The following is a 20117-nucleotide window of genomic DNA, read 5'->3' as shown; positions in this document are numbered from 1 at the left end:
GAGGGAAAACCCCCACTCTAAATCTCTTGTTGGTACTGGAGAATTTTCATTTACGCTTTCAGAGAAATAATCAATCGAAGGGCACATTTTTCTTCTCTTTGTTCTTTCCCATCAATTTTAATGGGTACAGAACATCAGTCACACCAAATGTAATGGGACAAGAAGATGGATGAGTACATTTGAAGCCACTAGTCACAGGACAGAAAACATCCTGATGAGGTGACCGTGGCAGCGCAGACTTCAACAATATGGTCTGGGCAATATTTAGTAGGTGACACTATGTTGCTACATGATTTGGTATTAGCACTCAGCAAAATCAATCTCCAGACACAATTTATCACATGTCCGCAGGTCACACTTTCAAAGTCACATTCTCAAAATATGCTCCAATGACACACTCTTAATTGCAGAAATGATTTAAACAAGCAGCAAAGTGGATAAAGAGGAGAAGCACAATGCAACCTTAAGGAGTCTGACCTTGTCTCATAAGTGATTAAAATTACTTGGGAAGGAAAATTTTATTATGGCTTAGAAATTATGTCTACATATTACAAGATGAATTGGTGTACACAGTGGATGCTGAAGACTGAGATCCCATTTTCAGGATCAAGGGACTCACTCCCCCAGGGGCAGTGGGCATGGGCTGCTGCAGCTTCTTCCTACTCTGGAAGCTGAATTCAGTCAAAGAGAGTTGCCTTATTCAAAGCTGTGCTCACTTCTCCAGGAATAACGGCATGGCTCTTTTGCCTGGCTCCGGACAGCTCTGAGGGGCCATTCCAGCTTCAGAGCTCTCTCTGCCATCAGAACAGCAGGGGTCTCTGTTAAGAGTGCATCATAGTTCTGTATTTTCCTCTGTCCAGCCCTACTACCTTCATTCCCTCCCAGGTGTTGTTCCTGAGACAACTCTCCAGGATTCTCACAAGCAAATCTCTGTCTCAGAGCCTGTTTCTGGGGCCACTTAACCTAAGACAGTATACATAATTAAAACACTTTTCCTTTGCAGCAAATTAAGATAACTGAAATGCTGGACTAAATGAAATATTAACAATCATGGACATTCAGGTTCACAATTAGTTACATACTATTACTTCATTTGGACTTACACAGATGAGGTGTTTTCTATTTAGCTTATTTAAAATTTTAAATTAAAAAAATGTAAATGTATTGCATTTAATAGTTTAAGTAAAGAGTTTGACTCTGTGGGTCTCTATATACCTAAGTAACCCAGTAACTAATTAAAATGTAGCAACATATTCAGGAGCGGGGGTACCATTTGCTAGGCATGATGGCTTCTTATTTGGAGCACTGAAGGTGATATTAGGCATCATATGACCACTCCTTGTTTCCCATCTTTGACGACTGTAATTTTTCTTTCTTTCTTTCTTTTTTTTTTTTTAGACGGACGGAGTCTTGGTCTGTCTCCCAGGCTGGAGTGCAGTGGTGCGATCTCGGCTCACTGCAAGCTCTCCCTCCCAGGTTCACGCCATTCTCCTGCTTCAGCTTCCCATGTAGCTGGGACTACAGGCACTCGCCACCGTGCCAGGCTAATTTTGTTGTTGTTGTTGTTGTTGTTGTTAGTAGAGACAGGGTTTCACTGTGTTAGCCAGAATGGTCTCAATCTCCTGACCTCATGATATGCCCGCCTTGACAGTGCTGGGATTACAGGCGTGAGCCATAGATAGTTCCCTGAGGTCCTGTTAGCCACTTTTTTTGTCTCTTATTCACCTTCTAAAAGCAATAACTTATTACAGGATATTAAAGAAATGAAACCAACCCCATATGAAACATATCAACAAAAGATTCTACATCTCAAATTAATAAGTGCTTTTCCCTCTTTCAGAATTTTCTGTGATCTATGAAACAGATAATACTGGCCAGAAAGCGTCAAATATTTCAAAGCTGCCAAAGCAAACTTCAAAGTGAGAAGCCAGGTTTAAAATGATTTTCCGGTCGTAGTAGAAGATAAGAATGAGGTATCTTTGGTGTGAGAAAGAAGAGGAAAGCACCCCAGAGCAGTCATTAGCACGTTGATAATATTGTTACTGGTTGTGCTCCAGAATGCCAGAGGGGACCTGGTGATCATGTTCCTCAGCACAGACAAGGTGTCCATTACTCGGCCAGAAAACGGCAGTCCATCAGAGAAGATCATTTCATCAATGAGACGATCTTAGAAACTGCAAGAAGGCTAGTTATATGCACCATTCGCTCTAAATGCTTTTGTCACTCTTTTGTTTGATTTTTTTGTTTGTTTTATTTTTGTCATTGATCAGTTATGAAACCATAATTTCTTCTTCCTGAAATTTAAGACCTACTTACTTTGCTTTCAAGAGACTGGAGGGACACTATAAAAGATCCGTATATTTAACTTGCTTTCACCAACTTTTTGTAATAGTTAGTATCCAAATGGAGCCCATAAACCTGAACAAAAATGTACAGTCACAGACTCTACTTAATACCTGTTAATAACCAACGATGAATATCCATATCATATAAATAAATTGGTAATATTTACACCTTTGTTGAGGTTGCTAGTATTTATTGGTGACATTTTTATTCAGAAGGTAGAAATGAAAAAGATTAAATTAAGTCATTTGGTCTATGCTAATTCAGGAGGAGATATTTTCTAAGTTATTTTTAAAAATCTAAATTGCACATCCAAGGAAATAGTATTATATTGAATGGAAGACTGTTATGGTCTGACTTTCTCTCAATTTTATTAACTGTATTAAAGAGAAAGTTAGACTGTAACAGTCTTCCATTCAATATAATACTATCTCCTTGGATAGGAGATTTGTTTGTTTGTATTAAGACAGGGTCTTACTCTGTCACCCAGGCAGGAGTGCCATGGCACAATTATAGCTCACTCCCAGCCTCAAGCAATCCTCCTGCCTTAGCCTCCCACGTAGCTGAAACTAAAGGCATGAACCACCATGCTCGGCTAATTTCTTCTATATTTTACTTTTAGTAGAGATGGTTTTACTATGTTGGCCAGGATGGTCTCAAACTCCTGACCTCAAGTGATCGCCGGCCTCAGCCTTCCAAAAGTTCTGGAATTACAGGCATGAGCCACCACACTTGGTCTCAATGAATTCTTGAAGTTTGAGTAGATTTATCCTCAGGTAGAAACATCACTTTTGTATCTAGTTCTTAAAATGGCCAACATAAGCAAGACAGTAAAGATACCTTTCCTCCCTCCCTCCTTCTTCAGATTCCCCAGTATCTGAATAAGATTCCAATCTCACATGGCAAATACGGTTAGCATTTTGGTCACAGTTTAAAGCTATTTTGTTTGGAATGGAAAATTAATCTCAGTTAAAATGAATTTTTAAAAGCAGTAACTTCTACCCTGTCTGAGTTGTCTATCTAAAGTTGTATGTGGGGCATTGTGTTAGTTTCTTGAAAAGCTTAATGGATATTGGGTATATGAGGAGAGATTATCTTTACTGTCATGTATTTTTCATGGCTCAAACAATACCCTAGATGTAAAAGTAATAACAAATAATACAAGTAAAAGAAATATGGTTTTGAATTATTAGACAATATATGTTTAGTATATTATTAAATTGGGTTAGTTTTTATCTAAAGCTTAAAGTTTAAATAATGATTCTCATGGTTTTCTTTCTTTTTTTTTTTTTGAGACGGAGTCTCTCTCTGTCGCCCAGGCTGGAGTGCGGTGGCCCGATCTCAGCTCACTGCAAGCTCCGCCTCCCGGGTTTACGCCATTCTCCTGCCTCAGCCTCCTGAGTAGCTGGGACTACAGGCGCCTGCCACCATGTACGGCTAACTTTTTGTATTTTTTTTTTTTTTTAGTAGAGACGGGGTTTCACCGTGTCAGCCAGGATGGTCTCGATCTCCTGACCTCGTGATCTGCCCGTCTCGGCTTCCCAAAGTGCTGGGATTACAGGCTTGAGCCACCGCACCCGGCCAGATTCTCATGGTTTTCTTAGGCTACTCTTTGTTTTATATGATTTTAATTTAGATAATTGCAGTTGAAGAAATTCTCATTTTAATACTATCATAATTATGAAACCCAAAGGCATCATCATCAAATAAAATTTAGGCAATTTCTAGTATATTTTATAATTATCATCTTATGTTCTTTTTATACTAAAGAGGAGTGTATATACAATAAATAATTTGACAATTTAGCCATACCTGGCTATTTCAATGATGGATAAAAACCATGTAAAATAAAAACAAATATATCAAACTATTTTTACACAAAACAGTGAATTCAATTTTACAGCATAGAAGGCAGCAAAAGGAGACACATGACAATTACCAAGTCAATAATTGATTCATTTAATTGTACACAGATATGTCCTATTTTAGATGCCTTATTTTAATTTTCAACTATGCTACAGACAATTACCATCACTATGACATCTCATGACACTTTATTCCTCTCTCTCTCACACACACAGAACTAATATTGCTCTTTGCACCATAGTTATTTGCATGCACATCGTTTACTCATGTCTGCTGGATAGTAACCCCCTTGAGAGCAGGGATCCCTTCTTATTATGTCATTGTGTCACCTTCATCATCTGACTCTGGAGACAGGATTCATTTCGTATTTTGTCATGTACCTTTACTTGAGAAACATCTGTAGAGGTACTGAGTTAGAGGCTGAGGATGCAGAGATTGAAGACAGGGTTTTTGACCTCCAGAGATTCGGAGATCAGTGAATCTGCAAGTAAACTGAGAAAGCAATAGCATTTGGTACATATTATGACAGAGATAGGCACTGGGTACCTTGGAAAGAGAAAAGAAAGGACCTAGTCAAGTCCAAGGACTCCAGGAAGATTTACTGGAAAAAACAATGCCTGAACCACACTTTGAGGAGTACTACAACTTATTCAGATGAAGAAAAATGGGAGGATTCTAGAAAGAAAGAACAGTTTAGTGTGTTGGTCAGTTTGACAGTTGAATAATGAAAATTCTATTATTTTTTGTCATGACTGGAGATCTTAAGATAAGGTCCTAATATGCTGGGTCTCCATAAACTGAGGTAATGAAATGCTTGGTCTGGGATAAGAGGGACAGGAAGAGGAGCACAGCTGGAGTGAAGGAAGGGCCAATAATGTTTTGTTTTTGGAGAAAAGCAATGACCGTTTCCTCAATTCTAAGAGGAAGTTCTTCCCAATATCTTATTATTTCTGAAATTGGGATATAGCTTGCAGTCAATATGCGTATTAAAATATGTTTGTCAATCCCACTCCCCCAACTGTTCTTAAATGTAATGATGAACCTTATAATTAAGATGTGTCTTAAAATAGGTGGCATCTTCAAAATCAAGAAAACATAGCATAGTTTCTTTAATGATTTTATTTTCAAACAGAACTCAATGAATACTGGGGACAATCACAAAATGTTTCCTTGGTGAATGCAGTTTTTACTATGTCTCCACTCCTATTCTTTGACTCAATTTGTATTAAATACCTGCTCTGGGCCAGACACTGCATGGGATGGTAGAACTGCATAGGAGCAGCAGAACTAAATACACACACAGGAGCATCTGACTATACTTCAAGTTTTGAAGCATGATGGAAGAGAATCATTGAGAAGAGTGAACTAACTCTGTCCTGGACTCAGTGAAAACTCCACATATGGCAAACTTTGGATTGAGTCATAAGGTATTAGGGCTTTTACCAGAATAGGGGTGAGGGAGGGGAGGTGGGAAAGGCATTGTAGGCAAAAGGGACTTTGTGTTGAAAGACAAAGAGATGGGAAAAATCACATTGTCTTAAATAGAAAGTTATAGTTTTCTTTGGTTAACATTTTATCTGTTAGGAGAGAATGAGGAAACAAAACAGATTGCGAGGAACTTTTCATGGCAGACATGGATTTATGGAACAGTGGGCAAAGGCTTTCAAGCCCTCAAAAGTGGGGAGTGACAAGTCACTTTCCCATACTGATGAGCTCTCATAGGTGAGATAATTTCACTGAAGGTGCTAAAATGATGGGGAAAGAAGTAGTAGTGAGGACTTCTCTTCCTATGCCAAAAAGAGCATCTTCCACAGACCCTTTCAAGGGAAAACAATTTTAAAAGCATCTTTTATTGATTCTCTTACTTCTTTCTTCCCTTCCTCTCCTCTATTCTTTCTTCCATTTTTTTTTCTTTATGAAATACTTATTGAGTGCCTACTATATGTCAGATTTTCAATATTTATGGATAAGGTCCGTGGATAAATATGAAATGGGACATTTGTTATTTACAATAAAATGAACATGAACTCTAACATTCGGCAGATCCTGGTTTGAACTACAGGTGTCCTGCATGCTGACAATATGAATTTGTTACTTGACTACTTTGTGCTTCAGTTTTCTCATCTGTAAAATGGGGACAGTATTACACATCTCACAGGGTCATTGTTAGACTGAAATGATATCCTAACTATAAAAATTACCATTTATGTCATGCCTGTAATGTGTTATACCCTTTAAACATATTATCTCATTTAATCCTCAACAAAACACTTACAGGTTGAGACTAATCAATTAAACAGACACTCAATGAAGTTAAGTAACTCACAGTCTGAGAGAAGACTGCTTGATTCAAGTCTCTATTTTTTCTTCTATGCACAGTGTTTCTCCCCATGCTGTACTTGGTATTTAGTATGCAATCACTAAAGACAGTAACACTCCCATGTGCCGTCTTAGTAAAACATTTTTATTACTTTACATGTTGTCTTAACACTGAGGCTCACAATTCCATAGACAAAGTCAACTTCAAACATTATAAACATGACTCAACAAGGAAACAAAGAGCATACTTGAGCAAATGGCAAAATCTACCTATTGTAGGTCCAGTTAGCATGGCTGAGCTCTTTTAACTAAAGTACCAAGCAAATAATATTTATACATATTCTATGATTAAAATTAACTTAAGACTCTATTTGATTGCATCCTCAGGGTATCTTGTGTCCACTAAGTCCATTCACTTTTGTTTGGAGATCAAGAACCTCAATAACTATAGTTGTCCCGTATCCTAGTTTAGTCTGGCTGTTCTCATTTCCCCAAAATATATCCTATAAGTCGTCTTTCTGTAACTTGGCTTTTACAATAAATCCTGGACATCAAACACATTACCTTTGACTAAATGGTATGCAATGATTATGCTGAAGAAAAAAAAAAAAAGACCCTTGACTCCTAAACTAGGCCATTCGGAATAATACCCACTGTCTGGCTGTTCCACGAAGCCTCTTAGATGCCCCTTGCTCATAGAGAACTGTCTTTTCTCTGCCATGTCCACTGTACTAAGGTCATACCTTTTCACATTTTCTTCTAATTCCTTCATGATACACTCCTTGAAGATTGGCTTCTTTTTTTCCTTATGCTTCTTTTGTGTCCTGTGTTACTATCTAGCAGAGTCCTGAGCACAAAGCATGTGCAAAATAATTATTTTTGGTATTCAGTGAGAAATGCTCTTTCCCAAACTTTGCTTTACCTAAAAAAAAAAAAAATCTAAATTCTACCATGATTCAGTTATAGAAAAACATTAACTGTCACTGATTACAATAGTGGTCTTTCATCTGCAGATTTATTATTTTTTAAACCGTGGTAAGTAGTTTAGAAATTCTCTTTGTTCCTATACTCTTGGGAAAGTCTTTTTGTTGTTAATAAAGATATCTGAAACAGATCCTTAAGAGGCCTGGGAGTGAGAGGTTAGTTCAGGAAAAAAAATCTAATTTGCACTGAGATGAGAGCAAGTTTCCTAAATATATAAATAAATAATTAAATAAATAAATAAAGCCCTACAATGTTTCTATAAAGGTACATAAAACAGAAGGGAGGGGAAAAAGCAGAGCTTCACAGGACCTAAACAACCATAAAGCAAGATTTACAGCTTGCTACATAATGGCACAAATTAGCAATTAGATGTTATATGTCGAAATACAGGAGAATATGGGGCTGCTACCTTTTAAGCTTTTTGTTGAGGGAGACAATAAACTATTCATAATAACGTTTTAAGGCTAGAATTCCACATTGAAAGTGATAGAATTAAGAAAGAAGAAATGAATACAGCTGGAAGGAAGATGGAGCTGGGACAGGTTATACTGATGACTTTGGAAATGTTGCATTTAGATATAGAAAACACAGCTGCATTTGAATTATCTATAATTTTAAGTCTGAAGATATGATTGCTACTCAGTGCTACTCTAAATTCACATGAGTCACAAGAAGACATTTTTAAAGAATAATACCTAAAATTCTCAAAGTGCATGCCCTAGGATGGATAATGAGAGAAAACAGTGTCTGGAAAAGATTGAATGATTGAGGCAGATCCTGTTTTGGGCAATGTGCTCACTTTTTCCCTATGAATTATAAACATGTCAAGAGTATAGAATCTTCATAAAACCACAAGCTGGGGACCTCTTTTGATGGACTACCTAGTGATTTAATTCGTGTGTCTTTCTTAATCATTTAATCAGATTGATTGCATACCTATTAAATGACTTGTGAAAATTCAATATATGAAAATCTACTTATATAAAATTAACCTACTGGACAGTGATTGACTGCTGTGGGAGGATTCTGCACTATCAATTAATCTTTATTCTTAATTACTTAATAACACTTGTAAAGAAACCACTGTTTGCCAAAGATATGCAGTTCACTTGTTAATACCAGGATTGGAAATGAATAACAAATGTGCAGGTTAAATAATTATGTAAATAAGATCATGTGTTCTGGAAATATTTTTAACCAAAATTTAAATTAAATAATTTTCTAATGAGGTTATCCTACTTCACTAACAAATTCAGGTGAGTCGAAGAGTCAAATATCTAAGCATATTTTCTTTTTTTTTTTTTGAGACGGAGTCTCGCTCTGTCGCCCAGGCTGGAATGCAGTGGCCGGATCTCAGCTCACTGCAAGCTCCGCCTCCCGGGTTTATGCCATTCTCCTGCCTCAGCCTCCCGAGTAGCTGGGACTACAGGCGCCCGCCACCTTGCCCGGCTAGTTTTTTGTATTTTTTAGTAGAGACGGGGTTTCACCGGGTTAGCCAGGATGGTCTCGATCTCCTGACCTTGTGATCCGCCCGTCTTGGCCTCCCAAAGTGCTGGGATTACAGGCTTGAGCCACCGCGCCCGGCCTAAGCATATTTTCTAGCTAAGTTTTTAGTAACATGCCTCCCTTGTGTGCAATTTGGAAACAGTGAAAATGTCTTCCTACAGTATTCCATCTAAATAGATATGCAATTAGAAATGGTTGACTTTCTCTTAGGTCTAGATTAATGAAATAAAACAGTGAAAATATAAAGAAATTATATATTTTTAATAAAATTACAACATTTTGATTTTTCTATAAAGGAAGGGCACTTCACTTATTAAACCTGCCTAAATTAATTATAATCATTAAAATATTTATTTTTATAAAAGATCTTTTGCCTATCAAAACCACTCTGACATTTAAGATTTTCTTCAAAGGTCTTGAAAAGGAACATTCTAGCTAAATGTACATCTTCTACTTTTTAATCACTATATTATCATCACTCTGAACATCATAGCTCAAGATGTAAAATCAACTTATCTTACTTTTAAAGGGAAGGTAGTGATAACTTTCATTTTTCATATTCACAATTTTAAATAATTTTGCATTTAACAAAAAGGGCCAAGAAAAGCTTTAATCCAATGATAGCATAACTTCATTTTTGATAATCTGTCATATCTCAAGTTCTTGAAAGTGCTGTCAATCTTCTTCTTTGAATTCACCACTTTTTGGATTATTTTTCTACTGAAATGCTCTGTGATCATCACCAGGTTAGGTTCTCCAGTAAGCCAATGCTGAGATTATAGTGATTATAATGCAGTGTGCAAGATGTTTACTAAGGAGTATTCCCTTTGTGGAAGGGACAGGAAGGAACCAGGATTGGGCAGGAGGACGGAACTCTGAGGCCCAATACCAGTTACAGGGAGCTCTTGAGCTCAAATTGCCTTTCAGAGTGTCCCAAGTCAGGTTTGGGGCAGAAGATGGCCAGACCTGTATACACTTGCATCAATCCATCATTGGATATGGGCCTCCCAGGAAGGGGAATGATGTCGGGTGAGGGACTTTCTGCAGCTAAGACAGTTACAGTGGAGCCGACAGTTAAAGGCTTTTGCTGACAGCATGTCCAGCAGCTGGAGCAAGTCTGTTCTAAAGAGACATCTGAATAGCACATAGCATATTTTCAAATCCAAAGACACTTGGTTCTTATTATACACTCTAATGCAATTGACCACACTAGCCACTCCGATTTTAAATCTCTCTCCTCTTGACTTCCATAACTTTCTGCTCATTTTCCTTCCCACTCTGTAATAATGTCAGTCTTTTCCTTTGCTTTCTTCTTATTGGCCTGTTTCTCAATGCTTATACCTCTCCTCACTTTTTGGTTCTTCCTTACTTGTCACATCTGCCTGGGTGATCTCATTCAACAGACACATATATGCCAAGTTTTAGTTTTGAATATTCACTCTTCCACTGTCCCTGGACATTGCTTAGATATCCTGCAAATGAAATCAATAATCTCCTCTTCCTTTTCAGAACACACTTCCCTTCTTTTATTTCTTCTCTCTGTAAACTTCGTAACATCAACTCAGTCTCAAGAGACAGATACCTATTGAAATTACCTCCTAGTAGGCCTCACTTTTGTTCTCCTTTTATATTCTTTTGACCACTAACTTAGCCTTTTCAGCAGCCTCCTCGTTGGTTTCCCTTGTCGTAGTCCTGCTGTAGTGCACCATCCCCAAATCAAGCCTAATTGTCCCCAAACATACACCATAACCAAATCCGCAATTGAACTCTTATCACAGTTATCTTTCTCCTAAAAAAATGAACAGAAAATTGGAACATGGGAAATTCTTTGGGGTCTGTCTTGAGCACTCTCAGGCCACATCCAGGGAGTCTGCCTCCTACTTTAGCATTTAGCAACATCTATTGCTTATAGTTTCCAATCCCTAATCCATTGACATCTACTGCTTGTTTGCCACCTCCATGGGCTTTTTAAAAACACTTTCATCATTTTAGTTTCTTCTCCCTTCTCCCCCACTCGCCAAGCCCCTATCATGCTGAGCAGCACCTTTGCATTTCCATAGCTGTCTGTCAATATCTCTGTTGATTCCATATTTAGCACATTAAATTGAACATTCTCTGCTTATGCCTCTCTTATGCTACCAGACTGTGCATTTCTCAAAAGCAAGGACTATCACATGGCAAAGTTCAGGGCTTGGCACATATTAAGCAATCAGAGCTTACCCAAAGTTTTTGAACTGAACCACATGTCCAGAGTTTAAGATATCTGCTGGGTGGTTGACAAAAGCAAGCCATTTTTATGGTGCGTCTTCACTTATTATTCTGATATTAAGGAACAGACACCTCATTCTAGCAAATAAAATGGAGGTTTATCATAGGAAGGTATTGGAACTGGGGGGAAAAAGCCATTCTGAGGACCTGCTATTTATTTAGCCTTTCTCATGACCCACCTGCTTCATTTTTTTAGATGTCTCTGATTCTCTTGGTAGGTCAGATCCTCATAGATACGGTGGAACACAAACCCCCAAACTCCCCCACCAACATTCCTTTCTATCTTTGCCCCATTACTAGCGCCCTACTTCCCAATATAAATTTCTGAGACTGAAAAAAACCTAACTGAACCCTCAACTTTATGCACAAGGTGCTGGTCCCTGGTTTAATCAGCTGTTAGGTATAGAGTGGAGAGGAAGGCAGAGTGATATGGTCCTTAGCCAGCAGCTGTGGATGGAGTAGTTTAATTCTAAAGAGGCTGCAGATGAGCAGGGGATCTTGGTGAGTCCTAATGAGTGTCTGATGTGAGAATGAAGGTGAAAGGACAAACACACACCTGGCCTGCCCTCCAGATGCTTATAATTCACTCAGACATAATTGACTATAATACCAGGCAGGCAAACATGAAAAGGAGTCCCAAGGTGGGAGAGATTAATTTTTTTTAAAAAGAATAGTAATTGCAGAAATCTCTCTGCACAAGGAGACATTCAAATAACCAGTGATATAAGAAAATAGTGGCAGAGGTGAATATAAGGTGTCTTCCACAGAGGCTGAAGAAATGGAACTAAGTTACAAGGGTCCAAATTGGGAGGCTGACCTTAAGAGAATAGCAAAAAACAGAGTCTGGAGCAATTACAAATTGCATTAGAGGAAGAATAGGAAGAGAGACAATTGGAAAGAAACTTAGAAGCAGCTCAAGAGGGCCTTGAAAACTGGAATAAGAAATGTTTACTTCATTTTATAGTAATTGGGAGCCATTAAACATTTTCTAGAAAATTATTCCAGCAGCAGCCATCAGGGTGGACTGACACAATGACAAAATCTAAGAGGGAAAATTCTTATCATGGTATCAGAGAGAGTTAATAAAAGGAGTTGTGATTGTGGGAAGGCAGGAATTGATGCTGGGAATGTGCACAAATAAAAGAGCCAGGGAAGCCACTGTGTGGGTGGAGAAGGCAGAAGTGGCCCTTTTCATTCAGTGGTTTTGAGTTTTGTTGAAAGCAAAAGGGAGGGTGAGACCTTCACTGGCACTAAGGAACGTGGGAAAAGGATAAAGTTTGGGGGAAAAAGTTAAGGGACTATGAGTAGGGGTTACATAGTACGAGATAAAATAAATATCTGAAAGATCTAGGACAGCACCCAGAGAAGGGAGATTATATGAGATCCAAGAAACGTTCTAGAATAGAGGAGACTTTAGCATATTTAAAACCTATGGAAAGGGATCCTGTAACTCTTTCTTGGTATATCGTGAGGATTAAATAAGATGATGCTTAGGGAAAAGTGCTTAGCACAGTGTCTAGAATATTCTAAGTCCTCACTGTCAGCTGCTTTCAATACTGTTACTTTCAACTCAGGTTCTGTTTCAGTTTCCATTACTAATTCACAGATGCAGGTGGTGGGGAGACCTCTTAGCTGTGCCAAACCATTCAGATTAATAAATGAATTCTCTGTTGTGCTACAGTATCCACTTAGAAGAGAACAGCAGTCACAGCAGTGACATTGCCTAAGAACTAGTGCTATTCTACTTCTGGTTTTCCTGAGATTGAAGGCAAATTACTTTCTTTACCCTGATGTGGGAAGTGAATAAGAACAGAATCTTGCATATCACAATATAAGATTTAAATGAAATCCTATAAACAGCTTTTTGTTAACAGTATGGTCTTCTAAATATTTGCTCCCAATTTTAACACATTACTGAACACCAATGAATATCCCATCAATAATCGCCATCACGTAATCGAAAAGTTACAGTGGATTCATGTGTGAAAAAAAAAAGCTTTAACGTCATTAGATTTAAGTATTATTATATAATCTTCCTCCGAAATAAATCTGTTATTAGGCCAGAAATACCTAACAAGCTATTGTAGCTCTCTTGGTCCAGAAGGGTATTTAATCAAATTAATAAGAAACAGGCAGTTCAGTTTGTGTCAACAGAAGGACATTGTTCCCACTACGCATTTATTAATTCATAAGAGGTTAATAAATAACTTACTTTGAATAAAATAAATCACTGCAGATAAAAACTGTGTCCCTGGCACAAACAAAAGTTAATAGGTGTGTAAAGACGCATGAAAACTGCATGGTGTGAAGGTTACTGGATCCACCGAAACCCCAGATTCTTGCATCTGTGTGCATACTGGAGCCTGATTGGCCCAACTCCAGTTGAAAATAATTTTCTTGAGGTGACATTCCATCTCTTGTGCCAATTGAAAGTCTTAGCTCCTCCAGAGGAGCAAAAATATCAACAAAATATAAACTTGACCTCATTTCACACCCAAGCGCACCATTCTGATTGTTTTACTAGACTCCTCAGCGAGCACATTAGGTTTGTTTACTGCAGTTATAAACCAGAAACTGCATTCTATGTGTCCTGTATTATCAGGTCACTAAATCTAGAAAGAAAACGTGGAAAAGTTCAATATCATAATTATTCTATTATAAAGAAATAAACATTGTTGCTGTTGATCATATGTGTCGTAATCGATGCTAATCTTAAATTTTCACATCTCCTGGTAAACTTTATTTTGCCTTAGCTCATAAGGAATAGTAACAAAAGAAACAAAAAGGCAAATGATCTGAGAATTACAATACTTTAAATAAATATGATTTGGGTAATCAGGTGTTAGTGTATGTGCCAGCAAGTTTATTTTAATACACAGCTAGAAATAGGCTTCCAATCGCAAGTCACTTTTGTAAATAGTATCCTCTCTTATGGGGGAAGCTATGTGCCCTCCTGAACACCTGGTTAAGAACATGTTCACTTTCATGTATGCTCTGAGCTGCCTTTCCTCCAAATAAAAATAGAAACTAGTTTGTAGCACCACACGGGGCTCCAGCGTATTATATGAGCCTATCACTGGTTTCCTTTGATATCTTATCTATTCCATTAACTCAATAAAATAGAAGGCAAAGCTGGGGACAAATTGCAGGAGGGCTCCCCTTGGAAAACACATGCAAGACCTTTAAGCTGGGGCTTTAGCTTATCTAATAAAAGCCAGTTAAAGGAAGCTAATACTTCATTTTTCACCCCCTTTATTAAAGATCATAAGTATTGCAACTCAGGAGTAGAGAAAATAAAATAAATATATGGAGGAGTACAGGTAGAGGCAATAAAGAGCGTGGCTTATCTATTTTCTCAAGATTTAGGAAGCACTTGAAGGCAAAACTCACAGACAAGCATTTTAAAAATCTATAACAAAGGCTCCTGCTTCTTAGCAAATACAGTGGTCCTTTCTGGCTGCAGTAATCCTGCTGGATTTCTTAGTAGAATATAAACAGCTTAACCTAGGCATAATCAGGGAGGATGCCACCTACCACTCTTTCCATATTATCCTTTTATATAAATTTAGTAATTCAGAGAGAGAGAAAAAAAGATTGATGAATCCACTCCTCTGCTCCTCCACCACCCAAAGAGAAACAATACTAGAACTCAAACTCTAACAACCAAACTAAAGGAAAGTGTTCCACCTAGAGACTGTTTTCATGAGTCAAAGTGGATGAGAGCTCATCTAGGAAATGAATATTATTTTAGCCTATCCTTGCAAGTTTGTACTAAAAAATGAAGCAAAAGGTATTGCCCCTGGTGTAATTAACAATGTTAATTTTCTTTTTCCTCTCTATGGTGATAAAGCAGTCATTTTTATATTTAATTAATGCAGAGGATCATTTTGGAAACTGGCTAATGAGCCTCTGATCACATTACCATGAAAATGTGCATTAACATTGCAACTGAGGAGGCTGTTTCATGTGTAGCAAATCCACTTTGTAATTAGCCCACTGTGAAATGAATCACGTCAGGGGGAAATCTGAGAGAGCCAGTAGTTAGTGGGTACTTGGCTACTGCTGTGCCATGGGCCACCAACATGCCAAGCATCGTCTTTCATCAGCAATCTTGTCTAAGGACAAATGTAATACTGTGTCACCTTTGGGACAAACTGCAAGAAGGGAGAAATAAACTTTATTTTGCTAGATAAGAAATTTGAACTTGAGCTACACTCCCAGGGGAACCTCCCCCAATAAAACAGTAAGTTAAGAAAATTCTGTGAAAACTATAAGGGCTTAGGATCTAGTTTTCTTATTTGTATTCTGAAAAAGCCCTCGGATACACATAAAAGAGACATCTAAATTTATACACTTTTTTCTAGGTCACCTACAGTTGTTTTCATAAGCTCTCAAAACTAATTTCTAGTGCTAAACAAACAAAAACCTTATAAAAAGGAGCTAAGAACAAGTGGTAAGAGAATTTCTTTATCTTCTTTTTCAGTCGGGACAGAGCATATATTTTTTTTCCCATGTAATACAAAATTGCTAGGTCTTCCTCTTAAACCAAAGCACAAATTCTCAATTCATCCAATAATTTCCTCTGGCTAACAAGATTTGGCAGGAAACTTCTCCTGTCTATTGAAAATAACAGAGATCATAGACTTATTAAACCCCAATATTTATGCAGACAATGATACAATTGATTTTCAAATGTCAACAGTATTCCAAAATGAAAGAGGTATCTCAAAATATTACAGACATGGATCTCAATGCTACTCCTGTTATGTGACTGACATCTTGGCAGTAGATACACAAAATGTTAAAAAGAATCCCACAGGAAGTCATCTGAAGGGGGAGTGGCAAGGAAGCTGAAAACTGCCACCCAAAACCAAAATAAAAAGCCCCAAACCAGCAAGTCTGCCCTCAATTCTGAAATGTACTGAAAGAAAAAATAAAGCTAGCCAGAATTCATTTACCATCTTACAGACAAAACACAAAGCCTGGCTCTTAGTTGCTGGTATCAGACCCTGCACTCACCTGGGAAACTTCATACAGCAGTTTGTAGTGTTCCTCTCTTTTCTGAAAAGTGCACAAATTGCAGCCCATTCTAAGAAGCAGAGAGAGAGAGCAAATCTTCTAATTTCCCCAGAACTGAAAGGCAAGTGAACTGAAAGGGAATCACCCTCCAGACTTGACTACTGTTTTTCATCAGTCACTTCAGTCCAGAAACACAGACAAACCGCTGTTAGCTGGAAGCGTAAGCCAGAGTGGTGTGTAGCAGCATGCTCTTCTTCGCTTTCCCTAAGTATCTTGTACTCACGGATACACACACAGAGTTTCCAGTCAGTTCATGGCAACACTCCCCCGTCTCTGCATCAGTGCACATGACTACACAGATTCCAGCTCATGAATATTAATAGTGCCTCATTGATTATTTATGACAGAACATGTTAGCAGGGAGGGGTGTCATAGCTGCTGCTGATGACAGATGAATATTCACTAATTAAGAAGCAAATGTAGTGTGGTTAAACAAAATTCATTTGTGTCAATACCATCTCTGTTTATTAAGGATAGAGGGGTTCCACATAGGGCATTAAAAAAAAACATACACTTAATTTCTCCATTGATATAAGCTTTTAATATGGGAATAAGAAATTCAGAAACAGAAATATACATAGTTTACATCTCCATGCTCTGCAACAAGAAGAAATATTTTTAGCATTATTAAACCTAGGGGAAAATGAGTAGGGATAATTCTTTACATTTATAAAATAAACACAGAAGCAAAGGAAAATTTAGTGGGTGATATGGAAAAGGAAGAGAAGGCAGAGGGGTATCATTGAGTTTTTATTCTGATACTACAAAAATAACTGAATAGTTCATATGTAAAGACCATTACTTACAAAGGAGGAAATCAGGGATATTCTCTTAATTCTAAAGAATATTTGGCCAAGTATTAGCAGTTGATAGTTGTACAGATAATTAATATTTTAATTAGATAATGAAGGCCCATCTATTGAGTATATATTTGTAGCATATAACGCATGTAGATCTATATTCAAAAAGTAGATCAACACAATGCCTTTTCTAAGAAAAATTTCAAATGCCTATAGTATTTATGCTAATTTTATTAAGGTCATATATAATATTTTAGAAAGCTGATACTGGCAATATTTAAACTTGAATGTAATGCACAATGACTCCATTTATGATTCTATATTTAGAGTTCATTGTGATCAAAGGTGAACAGAGACTTAAAAACTAAGCTTAGATGTTTAGATAACAGAAGTAATGCATTTAATTTCACACTCTTGCAAATACATGTGTTGTATTGCAAGCTGGCAGTTTTTGTCCCTTAAAGCTATACTACAAACAGCTAAAGCAGATAATAAAAGAAAATTCCTTTTGTTCCCACACTGACTTATCCACAACCTCTGCTAATTAAGAAGTATGTCCCTGTTCCAGCACATCTCTAAACTGGACAGGATAGCAGGTGGGTTCCAAAGCAAAAATAATTACTTGGAAACTGATGACTCTGGTTAGGAATTACACTGCATCTCGAGATTTTTAATTGCTCATCACTGAGGTATAGTTACTTTTGGGGGTCCAATTTCCTAAAAGTGCTTTGTCACATGTTTAGAATCGATAACAGGAAATGATTCTAATGAGCACTAATTGTTAACAAATTGGCTTTGCAACTAGCAACACCTCAACACCAGCAAGTAGCAAGGAGATGAACAATCATCTGCTGCTTATCAGTTGTTTCCCTTGGGATGTAATAATCCGATTTTCTGGGCCTAATTTCACCTAACGGCCTGGACAGAAGCCAAGCTGAGAGACCTACGTGAAAGTGGCATCATAATTGGTAACAGTGTGTGTGAAAAAAGTTCTCCAGGACCTCTGGCAAATTAGAAACCACTTGTAGGAGATATTAATGTTAGGACTTGATTCCTCTATGGAAAGAATGTTTTCAAAAAGGTATTTGAGGTGGACTTTATAAAAATTAATGGTGGCCACGAACATAAGCAATCTCCTTCTCAGGTGCAGCTGTAAAACATACATGTCTGATACTTTTGAAAGTTTTAATTTCTCTAAGCCTCTATATCACTTCCCATGAAGTATTTTCATGCTGGAGTTCACACCCTCAAAGCAAACATTGACTATTTCTTTGAAGGATTCTACATTGCTGAGTTGTGAAAGAATTATTGATTCTCAGATGTTCATACTCTGTATTTTATTTTATTTTTTGAGACAGAGTCTTGCTCTGTGGCCCAGGATGGAGTGCAGTGGAGAAATTTCGGCTCACTGGAAACTCTGCCTCCCAGGTTCAAGCGATTCTCCTGCCTGAGCCTCCTGAATAGCTGGGATTACAGGCATGTGCCACCATGCCTGGCTAATTTTTCTATTTTTAGTAGAGACGGGGTTTCACTGTGTCAGCCAGGATGATCTCGATCTCCTGACCTCGTGATCTGCCTGCTTCGGCCTCCCAAAGTGCTGGGATTACAGGCATGAGCCAACGCACCCAGCCCATACTCTGCATTTTTTAAAAAGTCAGATCAAGGAATTAGAGTGCAGTAAGGCAAGGATGGCTCACCCTTCTATCAATGAAAATGTTTGCTTTCTCCACTGATAAAACTCTCTTGTGTGATAGGTTTTGAAAGCTAAGTAAGAAATTTAAGTATCAAAGCTGTTTCTTATTGGAACTTTCTTCTCTTTAAATGCAGTTTGCATTTAAAGAACAATTAAACAATCATAGCTTTAAAAATATTTTCTTACTCATCAAAAAGTAAAGAATGAATATTCTAGGAAAGTAAGCAAGTTCAAATAGCAGCTCATCCTTCAGCAGCTCCTCCTGGCTGTTTCCTTTATTCATTCTTAGTCCCTCTTCTTGTGTTTCTATCTCAGGAAGCAAGAGCAGCTTTTTCAGTCATTTATCAAATGCTGCCCTTGGCCCATTTACCCTGGAGAGATTCCACCTTCTGCTTCTAATGGACTCATCCTATAGAACTGAAGAGTGACTTGGAAAAGGGAGATTCATAATTCCAGAGTTCTCTAAATTTCATTAGACTATGAGGGTTAAGTTTTCCAATAACTAAGTGGCTAAATCTTGCATTGGAGCATAAAGTTTGAAGTAAACAGGGACAAAAACATTCATTTGAACACTGCCCTGAAAATGCAAATAGAGCGGATATTATTTGTCTTGGGCAATGATAATATGGGATAAAAAATAAGTAGGGAATGAAGGACTATCTTTCCAAGTATCCTTAGAAAATAAACTCATCAAAATGTAAAAACATATGTCGTATGTGTATTTCAAGATATAGTTACTTATTTTAAATGCCTTTAATTTGTGTGAGTTTACTCCACACAAATGCATTGGCATTCAAAATAGGACACATTTGTCAAGATCTAGACTGACGTATAACAGGCTAAACTGGCAAGTGAAAAGAAGAAATCCAACATTTTTCTTGCTTTTTCTGTATAAACTGTACTATGGAGTAGCTAAAGAGTAGATGAGAGGGAGTTTCTCTTTATAGAATTATTCTGACTAATAATTGAAGAATAAATGATAGACTGTCATGCCAACAGTCCTTAATTCATTCAAGGATGTAAGTACTGTGAATAAATGGTGTCTAGCACAACACACTCACACATGCACACGAGATAAGTGTACATTATATGCCACCTGAGACAGAAAAATTGCACAGCCCTTAAATTAGCCTTTCCAAATGTGAGCAAATGTCAGCGAATGCAGGGGACAGAGGAGCATATTAAGCTACACCATGGCGATGCAATCAGTTAAATTCAGACTGTGAGCAACACTACATAGACAGGTACGTATTCCAGTT

At 37.6% G+C, this 20117-nt stretch overlaps 1 protein-coding gene across 3 annotated transcripts in view; it reads right to left on the bottom strand.

The window, feature by feature from the left end:
* The window catches only part of PDZRN4 (PDZ domain containing ring finger 4), a 413884-nt gene that overhangs the window by 120478 nt on the left and 273289 nt on the right, over positions 1–20117 (bottom strand). The window contains exon 1 of one of the 3 annotated variants that reach the window (XM_009180529.4): positions 16306–18572. The exons of the other annotated variants lie outside the window; for them this stretch is intronic. Within the exon in view, the coding sequence (XP_009178793.2) occupies positions 16306–16374 (69 nt within the window). The 5' untranslated portion in view covers positions 16375–18572. Of the gene's footprint in view, positions 1–16305; positions 18573–20117 lie in introns of those variants that run through there. 3 annotated transcript variants of the gene reach the window in all.

The sequence above is a fragment of the Papio anubis genome, chromosome 9 (assembly GCF_008728515.1).
Source record: "Papio anubis isolate 15944 chromosome 9, Panubis1.0, whole genome shotgun sequence".
Taxonomy (NCBI): Eukaryota; Metazoa; Chordata; class Mammalia; order Primates; family Cercopithecidae; genus Papio; species Papio anubis.
This window is presented reverse-complemented; position numbering and strand designations above follow the sequence as displayed.